Source organism: Tenrec ecaudatus, chromosome 5, assembly GCF_050624435.1.
Source record: "Tenrec ecaudatus isolate mTenEca1 chromosome 5, mTenEca1.hap1, whole genome shotgun sequence".
NCBI lineage: Eukaryota > Metazoa > Chordata > Mammalia > Afrosoricida > Tenrecidae > Tenrec > Tenrec ecaudatus.
In genome coordinates this window covers 39386252-39398600 of record NC_134534.1, presented here as the reverse complement: position 1 = coordinate 39398600, position 12349 = coordinate 39386252, and the positions used below count along the sequence as shown (strand labels likewise).

At 38.3% G+C, this 12349-nt stretch overlaps 1 protein-coding gene across 1 annotated transcript in view; it reads right to left on the bottom strand.

Annotated features, from left to right (window-relative positions):
* The window catches only part of STK3 (serine/threonine kinase 3), a 271704-nt gene that overhangs the window by 210825 nt on the left and 48530 nt on the right, over positions 1-12349 (bottom strand). Inside the window, exon 4 of the mRNA XM_075549446.1 lies at positions 9347-9461. Coding sequence (XP_075405561.1) covers positions 9347-9461 — 115 coding nt within the window. The remainder of the gene's footprint in view (positions 1-9346; positions 9462-12349) is intronic.

The following is a 12349-nucleotide window of genomic DNA, read 5'->3' as shown; positions in this document are numbered from 1 at the left end:
CTCAATAAATGTCCTTTGCCTCCTGGTTCTTTCATCTATTTCCTTTTACTTTCCTCTTGTCCCACCATCATGTTTGGGCTTCATTCTGATTTAGTAATTCCTTGGTGCTAAATTGCCCTTGATTAAGCTCCACTAGGCATCCTATACCCTTCTCTCCTTTGATTTTAGTTCACTTGTTGTTCCCTTGTCCCAGGGTTGGTTTCCCCTCCCCCACTTCCTTTCTCTCACCTCTCCTTCTCTCATATCCGCCCCCCTGTAACCATTGGTCCCATTCTTACCATATCTGGATTGTTTCTCCCACCTAGCTTATCTAGATAGACAAGCAGAGACATTAATAAGTGCAAAAACCAGGCAAAGCCAAACAAAACAACAAAGGAAGTCAAAACCAACAAAACAGTAACAACAAAACCAAAGTAATAACAACAAAAAGAAAGCCACTGACAAAAATGGAAAAGCCTATAAATAGTTCTGTTTGTTGGCCTTTAGGAGTGTTTTCCAGTCGAGTCTGATGGGGTGCCACACTCCGTGCTAGTCAGCATGCAGCACAACACCGATGAAACACACAACTTTCCTCCAGTTCCTTAGTGCTTCCTTCTCCCCACTAGCAATGACCTCACTTCTACTTTACAAATCAGATTAGATCGGAGCATGCACACTCCTACAGGTAAGAACCCACAACACAGGGAATCCAGGATAGATAAACCCCTCAGGGTCAAAATGAGAGTAGAGATACCAGGAGGTAAGGGGAAGGTGGGGGGATATAGGGGACGTCAATCACAAGGATCAACATATAACCCCCTCCCAGGGGAACGAACAACAGAAAAGTGAGCGAAGGGCGACAGGGTGATTTATGATATGAAGTAATAATCTATAACTTAGCAAGGGTTCATGGGGGAGTAAAATGATGAGCTGATATAAGGGGCTCAAGTAGAAAGCAAATGCTTCGAAAATGATGATAGCAGTATATGTGCTTGACACAATGGATGATTATATTGATTGTGATAAGAGACGTAAGAGCCCCCAATAAAAGTATTTAATTAAAAAAGGCTTTATACAATTGATATATGGATTGTTATAAGAACTGGAAGAGCCCCCAATAAAATGCTCTTTTAATTAAAAACAAATACAAAAAAACAAGACTGGCCAGCCTTCAGGAAAATACAAACATACCCTTTAGGAATTGCTCTCCTGGGGCTGGAATTTCCTTTCCATTATTTTGTGCTCCCTCAGCTATTGGGATATTCACCCAATATCAAAGAAATACACAAGGAGCTTCAAAAGTTCGTGAAATTTTTAAAATAAAAGATAATGAAAAAGTTCCGCAAACTTTATGAAGTCCCACTCATAGCTTATTCTGGTAGAGGTAGATCTAAAATCGTTTCTTAGTGCACCAGATTGAATGTTTCCAGTCTACGTGGTGGACACTATCAAAGGCTTCAACCCGAAAACTGCTCGGAACCTGGCTCCACCAGAGGGGATGCCAATGGCACAGCTTCTGTGGGAAACAGGTTGGGAGCCCCTCTGAAAGGTCCCACTACTGGGTGCAGATATTGTAAGGAATTGAAAACAGGGAGATTCAAACAGATGCCTGCACACCAATGTTTACTGGCACATTGTTCCTTTTCCAAAAAGAGGAAACAATTCAAGTCTCTATCAAGAGATGAATAAATAGTAGTATATTCACACATTGGAAAAGGATTCAATCATAAAGAGAAATAAAGTCTTTTACATGCCATGCCATGGATGAATCTTGAAAACGCGATGCAGCTTGCAGTAAGTTGAATAATAAAGGACAGATACTGTACGATTCCACTTAAAAGAAACAGCCAGACTAGGAAAATGCATAGAGTCACAGTTTACTCGTGCTTAGCATGGGCAGTGGGAGAAGGAAATGGAGTTATGTGAAGGGGTACTGAGTTTCTGCTAAGGACAGAAAGATAATTCTCCTTGACGTGAACTACAGAATGATATGATATATGTATTAACTCCCAATTAATAATAAATTTTAATAAATATTTTTAATTTGAAAGGAAAAAGGCAATGGATAATGGTAATGGTTGCACAATCTAATGACTATAGCTACAATCACTGAATTGTATACATAAAAATGACTGAAATGACAAATATTTTGTTATATGTATTTTACCACAATAATGTTTCTTTTTTTAAAAGGAGGCAGGCCACCTAATTCACATTCAAGAATTAATCTGAATCTGTGGTTATAATGTGTTTAGTTCTTGGTCTTTCTTTCTAAAATTAAGGGTAAGAGAATTTTTTAACTAAAGTAAACTAAAGAGTTAAAAGCTTCCTTCCTTGTGGCTCTAAAGAGTTTGGAAGTATTTCTATGGAGAGAGCCCCACACATGTCAGCACACAGACGGGGTCTGCAAAAACAGAATGATGCTCCCAAGTAGGATCCCAGAGCTTGAAGCAGTGGAGTGCCCTTGGGGGAAAGTGCAGCGCAGTTGGGAGAAGAGAGTCAGCCCTTCCACAGAAACTGGAAAAAAGAAAATAGGTGCCTTCACCTTAAAAGCCAGCTCTTAGCCCATTCACCATAACATTATACCTGCCGGTCATAAAAGTCTAGTACCCGTGTCCCCAGTGAGAGCAGGTGAGCCTTCTGTGCATCAGCAAGCCAAGGAAAAAGAAGTGCTATTGTTTAGTAACCCTAGCAAACATACACAAGACCCAGGAAAGAAAACGAAAATCCTGACAAGGCCAATAAGTAACAGCCTGAAAATGGAGAAAACATGAAAGATGTCAGGGACTTCATCATATTAAGCTCTATTTCTTCCACGGGTCCAGCCATAGCTAAAAAATGTATGTAAATTGAAGAGTATTTTGGGAGTCTCTAATCAAAAATAAACTCTATCTTTAAAAACCTTCCAACAGTACCATCTCTGCTCTGCATTCTCCCTGCCCTACTGCTGTCAGATCGAGTCCAACTTGAAGAGACCCTACAGGACAGAGAAGAATTGCCCCTGAGGGTTTCTGTGACTGTCAATCTTCATGAGCAGAGAAAGCCTCATCTTGCACCCAACGAGTAGCTGGTATCTTCAAACTGCTGACCTTGTGGTTAGCAGGCCAACATATTCTGCCACCAGAGCTTGCTCCGACTTTGCAACATGAAATACTTGAAATGGATAGATGGTCTGCTGTTATTGCTGTTGTTGCTAGGACCTTCATAATGCTTAAAGATGTGAATTGGTGTTTCGCATCAAATAATATAAATTACGTTTTTTAAAAGTATTTCCCTATAAAAAAATTTTTTAAGACCTGTGGTCCCCAAATGAAAAGTATTTCCCTACTACTTCATTTCCTCGCAAGGACTCCATTAAAAATAACTCCCATAAACATCCAGCCTTTTCTTTTTAATGCAAAAATGCACTGCCCCCCTTTCCCCACAAAATGCTTATGTTAACAAGAACAGCGCCAAGGCAGGTTCTTTTTCAACAGCCAAAGGGGGCCTACAGCTAAAGTAATCAAGATAGATCCTTAAAAAGATGGACAAAAAGTAGTCAAGCACTTAGGCCAGGATAAGTCAGAAAGTATTACTTTAAAATGCCCCTTGTTTGAAAGTATCAAATGATGAAGCTATTGTTTCTCAACATAACGTCCATCTGGCTCTACACATTTCTGAAGGAGGAGTTTCCATCTCTCTAATCCTCCCCAAGAAAACTGTAAGTCAAAGCATCCTTGAAGAACTCAGCTCATGTTCCTTTCAACAGGCGTCCTCAAACTACGGCCGGCAGAGGACATTGATCCGGCCGCCGGGTGATTTTGCCCCATTTGTTTCTTTCCTTCAAAATAAGATATGTGCAGTGTGCATAGGAATTTGTTCATAGTTTTTTAAAAAAAACTATAGTCCGAACATCCAACGGGTCTGAGGGACAGTGACCTGGTCCCCTGTTTAAAAAGTTTGAGGACCCCTGCTTTTCAATGTCCTTGGAATTTTGCCAACAGAAAGAAGACCACGGGGGCACGATCACGAAGGTAGCATGGATGAGGTAAGGTTTCCCAATGAAATTCTCCTAGGGCAGCCCTATTTTGATACCTCTTCTCAAAGAATGAACAGGTACACGATCATAAAGAAAAACAATTCCTCAACACTGCTTTCTTGGCCTTTTCCTCACTGGTACATTTTTAATTTTCTTATAATTTTTTCCTAGTAAGTCCCCATGATTGTTCTATGCCCTTTATGAAAATCTATCAAGAATATGCCTTTAGAGCCCAAAATTAGTCACCATAATCTTGTGGTTAACAGTCCAGTGCTTACCTGATTTATCTAATTAATAAATCAACCAGCTATTGAATAGGCAACAAACTATCTGAGAAAATAGGGAATGTTTCAAAAACAAGGTTATCTTTCAGCTGTACTCTTATGGGTGCAAAATCATTAGGCAAAGAAAAAGGTGGGGGGAGTACTCTAATGTGAGGTGGAGGATGAGGTAATGATGTAAACAGAAAACAAACCAAATATAAACCCTGGTCTTAATGTAGGAGCCAGTTCTTACACTGAGGCTGGAGTATAAAGTGGGTACAGTAACGTATTATGAAATTACACAGACCGAAGGGAGGAACAAATCAACAGTACTGGACAATCAAATTTGTTTGTTCCCATACCTTTAATGTTAGGAAACCTGGGATCAAAAGCAAACAGCAGGCAGTAATTCAAAACAAAGAACCCTTCATGCTAATGAGATTATTTTCAAAGACATGCTAATTCCACAAAAGGTATGTCAATCAGACATTTTTTTCAAAACAAGTAAAAGAATCTGAGAGGCACTGTCAACTCTCTCAACCATCATCTCATTTTGTTTCCTTTCTATAGTGGTACTGGTCTTAATATATGTAAATGATACAAGATTCAAAAAGAATGTTTCTAGTAATCTGACCTGTTTATTCTCTAAGAGAGTTTACTTCAGAAAAGATTATGATATTAAGAATGTACAAAATAATCACGTGAATTAAACTTATGCTCCATGAGCCTAAGGTACCTGTTCTCTGTGAAGGCAGCATCTCTCTCTGCGCACCCTTAAGCACCAATGTGTGGGCTCTCAACCTATATTTTACCATTTTATTAGCAATTTCAAAATAAGTACAAGAAATGAAACTTCACTGATCAAGTCCTCACATTATTTTTTTTAGACTCGTAATGGTCAAAGTTTTACCAAAGACCCCATGTGGATTCACTTTGGTGGACACAGTAAGAGGAAAAGTCATGTCTAGACCTCTACTAGACAAATCCACATAACACAGAGGTGAGAGACAAAGCAAATGAAGAGATCAGTCTTTTGAGGTCCACAGCAAGAAATGGATAGCTATCAAACATGTGGTATGACTTCAGGAACAACATCTGAACTATTAAAAACTAAAAATATCTAAGAGTAACCAGGTCTGTCTTGCAAAGTGCCTCTGCAAACCATAACCAAACAGTGCTGCCCAGCTTGTTCTGACTCACAGTGCTCCCACAGGATGAGGTAAACTGGGCCATGGGTCCACGGCTGTCTCAATCTTTCCGGAAGCTGACTACCACATCTTTCTTCCTTGAAGCAGATGGTGGTTTCGAACCACTGATCTTTTGCTTAGCAACTGAGTGATTTAGAGGGGCTCTAGGTAGGTTTTAACTACCAATCTTCTGATGAGTCACTGAGCACTTTACCACTGGAGCCATCCAGGGACACTGAGAAAATGACTAATTGCCAGAAACAAACAACAGGGGCAGGGATGAGTGGAGGGGTGGAGGGGCAAACAGTAAAGTTGACTGAGGCTGCAGTAGTGAATGTCCAGAGCTTATAAAAACAGCATTCTTACTATGCATTCCAGTGATGAGACCATGAGATACCTCATGACATGGACGGATCTGGAAACCAGTGTACTGAGGGATCCCAGTAGAGGGGGACAGAGAAGAGACTGGAACAGAAGCAATATCTTTAAGTTAATAACAGATAACAAGTTGTAGCATCAAGGAGAAATAAGAACCCGAGATGGGACAATACAAAGAAATTCACCTAGGGGCATCAGAGTAGTGCTGTTGAGCCCAAAGACAAAAATTTTTTAAAGAAAATTTTAAAGACAGATTATTGTTAAAGAATCAAAAGCAAAATTTATTAGTAGAAACTGAAAGCTATATAATTGTGCATTATCGATTCAAAATGCTAAAAGATATCCAAATTAAAATTCCTTACCCAGAAAATACATCATTCGGAAAAAAAAGTTAAGTAATATATTCATACCAAAAATCAAGTATTCGCACCATAATACCTACACATATGGAAATAATAAAGGGTGTTTCTCAACCAAAATGGAAATTCAGAAAGGAATAATGCATAATTCAAAAATAAATAAGGGGTCAATATATATACACTGACAACAAAAACAGTAAGAAAATGCAGAATACTGCTTAAAATGTATATAAAATATGAACAAACAACTCGTCTATAATAAAATAGCATATAAAGGGGGAGGGGGGTGTCTTTCCCTCCTAGAAAAGACTAGCTGCAGGGAGCAGTTTTAAATCTGTTCACACCAATCACTGGTACCTTGTGCATTTCACTGGCCACAGTGTTGAAAGCCTGTCAGTCAGTAACAACCATACCTCTAAAATTCACACAACCATCAAGAATATCACTCCAGTAAGTATGTTTCTGAATGTCAGCCAATGAGCAACAACCAAGCAACCAAAGGCTGCTTACCTGATTTCAAACCACTCTCACCTTTGAAACCCTACCAAAGATCCCCTGATTTATACAAGGAGCGAGAAACGTTTTCATGCAGTTATGAGTTATTCCTACAAAATGAGCAAATACTTGCAATGGCCAGACACGTTTTTAAATGTCGACAGGATGCACATCCTTATATCAGTAACGTTAAAAATGTAACCCTTTTTAGATAATAAGTAAATGAAAAAAAATGCGCTCACACTTGAAAACAGGAATACAAATATTCCTGAGGTTTAACAAAGACTGTTACCTTGAGCTGTGAACCGGAGGGTCAGCAGTTTGAAACCGCCAGCAACTCCTGAGGAGAAAGATACGGCTTTCTACTCTCGTTAAGAGTCATGGGGGAGGGAGGGGAAAAATGAGGAGCTGATACCAAGGGCTCGAGTAGAAAAAAAATGTTTTGAAAAGGATGATGGCAACATATGTACAAATATGCTTGACACAACGGATATATGGATTGTTATGAGCTGTAAGAGCCCCAATAAAGTGATTTAAAAGAGGCAAAGTCTTGTAAACCCCTATAGACAGTCCTACCCTTCCCTATAGGATTGCTGAGAATTAGGACTGACTCGACGGCAGCATGCTTGATTTTCGTTTTGGTCATCAGGGAATGGAGCCCGCAGGGTGCAGTAGTTAGCACTAGTCGTTCACTGAAATGGCGCAAACCCACCCATGGTTCTGCAGTAAAAAGATGTGGCAATTTTTTCCATAAAGATGAAAAATTCTGGAACCCCTATGGGACCATCCTATTTTGTCCCACAGGGCCACCGTGAGTCTAAATCACCTCCATGGGAACAGATTTGGTTTTAGAGGTTTGTTTCTTGGTCATTAAGGTAGCACCAGGAGACCATATATCCTACAGCTCTAATTACAATGATTTATCTCTCTTGTGCAACTCTGGTCCTTTTCTACATATGGGAATCAGACTCTTCCATACCAGCCCAAGACAGAGATCCTGCAGGGATAACAATTAGAGGATCCCAAGTGGGTGGCTTCCCAACATGCTCAGTGGATCTGTCTTCTAACAAAGACTGTAAAAGGATACAATCTTTCTCTTTGATATCTGGTGGAGAAGATTCCTGAGGATAATGTTCCATCATATTTTCCCTTTATAACAACAGTATAAAATTTGTAATTATAGTTTGCAATCATAGCTTGTAATTATTGGCAGCAAGAAATAAATGACTGAGACCAAATACTTCCTTCCTATTGATTCGAAATGGTAACATTAACATTTAAAATCAAGAAGATAGAGACTAAAGTTTTTCCATTTCACATATTTTCACTTCAGGGTCCTCTGTAGTACTTTTAAGGATAACAACTGAACTGAGTTAAGCACCAAGATGGTTTTATACATTTTTCTAAGGGGAGTATAATTATTTTCAATTAAAGTATCGTTCTGCCATTCAGAGAGCCATCTTATTTACATAAAAGCTAGTTAAGCATAAGTATTCTAAGATATATACTTAGAATGTCACAGGCCACTTAATCCATTCTGTCAAAACAGAGATTATTTTAATTTCTATTTCACTTCCTTGAAAAGAAATCTTATTTACTTTATTTTCTCTAAGAGAAAAAAAAATTAGTAGGATAAACTTTCAACGTACTTCCCCAATCAAACTTTAAAATGATTCTGGTTAACCACAAATTTGAGTAGTTAAGTACTTTTTCTGAATGTATTTTACTGAAACATGTCTGACAACATATAATAATGTCATATAGTAATTGGGTTAGTACTCTCTGGAATTACAAATTATTTCACAGATTATTCTTTTTAGCCATTCACATTAAAAAGATGAGTTTTTCCTTGGAAGTTACCTAAATAAATACATTGCTAATATAAAGAAACAATTTTATAAATAGCCATTTTATTTGGGGTGAAAACATAATCATAAAGCTTTGGGTTAAAAAAAGAGTTTTGGTTACAGGGCATATTTCAGTATGTTTAGTTAACTTAAAAAGAAATACGTATTTATTTGCAAGTGTGTATGTACACACATAATCTATCTTGATCACAACGTATTTTCTAATAAAATTTGAGCAAATACAAAAGTATTGTGTTATTCTAAAAGTTCAAAAGTAAGTAATATCTTCAATTATCTACCAACTATAAATTATACTACAAAATATTTAAGATCAGGAATATCATGACTATTATGAAATCTAAGTAATATTCTAACTACAATTCTTTCTTTTTTTTTTTTTATTGGAGGAGAAATCCCCGTCTTTCTCCCTCAGGGTGGCTAGTGGTTTCAAACTGTTGACCTGGCAGGTAGCAGCCGAATGGGTAACCAACCACTACATCACCAGAGCTTCTCTAACTACAATTCTTGTACTCACATGAATATGCTCACTGCACAAACATGGATGTCAGTATGGAGAGGGGATGTATAGGAACAGTTTACTGGTGAAGCTGAGAGCAGTTTCTCAAAAACTATCCTAATAAATAAAATAATCGTGAGGTTCCTAAACTTGCCATGGAGGAAAAGAAATGAGGCAGTATTTCACACCTCATATGGGTTCCTCTATAAAACCTTTTCAATTTCCTTTGTAACATAAAAACCGTTCAGCCACATTCTAAACATGCATCTTCAGAGATAAGCAAAGTAATTTTGAAATACTTACTGTCTTATTTCGTAACCTAATTATGTCTGAGACAGAGCCAGCTCCACAGTACTCCATGACAATCCAGAGGTCTGTGTTCTTAAAGTAACTGCCATAGTACTTTACAACATATGGGCTGTAAAAAAAAACTCAAATTAAATTTAGTTAATTCCCAAATAACTCTTTTCTTAATCCCAATGAACACTATTTCAACATCTCATAATGTCCTAATAAGTAACCTTAATAAGTAATCATCTATTGGGGGTCAAGTTGTAGATGGATGTCTAGGGCTGACCAAATGCACCTGATTGACTTTCACTCACAGATGAAATTTAGCAGGATTACAGACCAGAGGATGCCCAATTGTTCTGAGTGATTCCCAAGCAAGTCAGGGTTCGTTCTGGCAAACAGCTTACTTTTTAACTAAAGGAACATATGAAAACATTTTTTAAATAAAAGCATTTTAAAAGTAAGTTTTCTGTGAGAGTTTGCATTCAAATATTAATCTTCAACTTTAAAATGTTATTTCAATGCGGCCTAATTTTTTCTTTTAATTTCTCTTCCCTTTTGGCCATGAAAATTTTATGGAAAAACATTAATTTATTTTGTTATAACATCAAATAATTAAATTAACTATCTAAATTATTTCTGAACTGAGGTTCTAATTATCCCCTCAAGAACAGAATAAACTAGGCACATGGTCAAGTTGTTTGTGAACGGACAAATGACCACTACCATTAATCTGTATTAAGGGCCTCCTACATATACTAATAAGCAGCCCTGGTAGTATAGTACTTATATGTAAGGCTATAATCTGCAAGGTCTGAAGTTCAAAACCACCAATAACTGCAGGAGAAAGACAGGGCTTTCTCCTCCCATTGCAAGTTAGTCCTGGAAATTCAGAGACAGTTCAGCTCAAAGAGGCAGAGTATCCATATTCACAGAATAAACTTATAAGGATGGGGAAAAGGGTAGAATAAACTAAGTAGTGCATAGTTTACAAGAATTCACTAGAGGAAGTGGTTTTGATGGTACCATCAGAGAGAACTTCATGGAAGATGTGGGATTTGAATTGAACTATGAAAAGGGGGTTAAAAGTTCAAAATGCAAGTAGAGGAGATAAAAGCTTTCCAGAAAAGCAAATCACTGTGAGCAGAGGCACAAAAATCAAAAGGGATAAAACCAAAAAATGGCACATTCGAGGAAATTGTTCAATGGATATTTCTGAGTAGCTACTTTGCAAGACATCAATATAAGATAAATGTGATCTAGTAACAAGTGGCGAGAACTATAAAAGACCCTACTACGGAGACCACCAAAGAAGGCGGCTGCAAGCAGATTGTCAGTTTGCCACACTTCCCAGAAGAGCTTTTACAATTTGAGCTCATTTAGGGAAAAGGTGGAGCAATGTGCTTGGAGCTGAAGGGTCTAAATGAAAAGGTAGCCGCTCCACGGCGAGAATCCTACCCTGTTCCATCTCTAGTGCTTCTCAATACTTACATAGACTGCTTCCCGACTGATCTCCTGGACATAGTCTTCTCCATTATCATTTTCCCCACACAACTGACAAAACTACCTTCCCTAAAAACCAAAGTAAAATAACTTGATCATACCGTTCCCCTGATTGAAACACTCTAGTGACCCTCCTAAAGGTAAAAGTCTTAACTGCTTCACATCACAAAAAATTCCTTTATACCAACAACCTTCTTCAAAGAATTAGAAAAACTGGGCACCAACTTCATATAGAGAGGTAAGAAGCCCCAAAATTAGCAGAGAACTCCTCAAGAACAAGGACAAAGTCAAGGGCTCGCTTTACCTGTGGTCAAAACAGCATGTACTGGTATAAGGACAGACACTCAGACCAATGGAAAAGAACAGAAAACCCAGAAATAAACCATCAGCATATAGACAACTGATCTTCGACAAGGGCCCCCAAAGCATCAAGTGGGAGGTGGATGCCCTCTTTAACAAGGGGTACTGGAAACAATGGATATCCACCTGTAGATAAATGAAACAAGATCTTTACCTCACCCCATGCACAAGAACAAACTCAAGGTAGATCACAGACCTAGAAGTAAAACCCCAAACCATCAGGACCACCAATGAAGGAATCGGAACAAACCTAAGAACCTTGGCTCGGGGAATACATATGCTAATTGCAATAAGGAAGGGTACACACACAGGTGACCTGAAATCAACAAGTGGGACATACTAAGGATAAAACATTTCATTAAGATTTCATCAAGAGAGTAGCCAGAGAACCCACAGCCTGGGAGAGGATTTTTAGCAGCAACACAACAGACAAAGGGCTTATTACTAAAATGTACAATACCTTCCTAGCCTGAAAAAAGAGGAAAAGAGTTAACTCTCTGAGGAAGTGGGCAAAGACCCGAAAAGAAGTTTCACTAGGGATGAGACCTACAGAGCCAATAAACATATGAGAAATTGCTCTGATCATTAGCCATCAAAAATGCAAACAATGAGATACCATCTAACACCTTTGAGGATAGCTCAAATCAGAAAATCAGAGAGCAACAAATGTTGGCGGGATACAGTGGGAAAGGAACTCTCCGCCACTGCTGGTGGTCATGTAGATACATGTAGCCACTGTGGAAAGCCATCTGGTGATATTTAAAGCAAATGGAAATTGAGCTACCTTATGACCCAGCTATCCCTCTACTGGGCATATATCCAGAAGAGATAAGAAAAAGACCACTACCCGTCGTCTGCACTCCAATGTCTATTGCAACAGAATTCACTATCAATTGCAAAGAATTGGAAATAACCTAAATTTCCATTGATAGATAGTAGATAAGAAAACTAGCACATAGACACAATAGAGAACTACACATCACTAAAAAGCACTGATAATCACATGAAGCACATCGTTTCATGGGAAGTGCTGCAGGAAATTATGCTAAGTGAAGTTAGCCAATCACCAAAGGACAAGTACAACATGCATGAGTCCCCTGAGATAACTATAATCAGCACAGTAGGTATAGAAGAAAAGCCACTTATCTCACA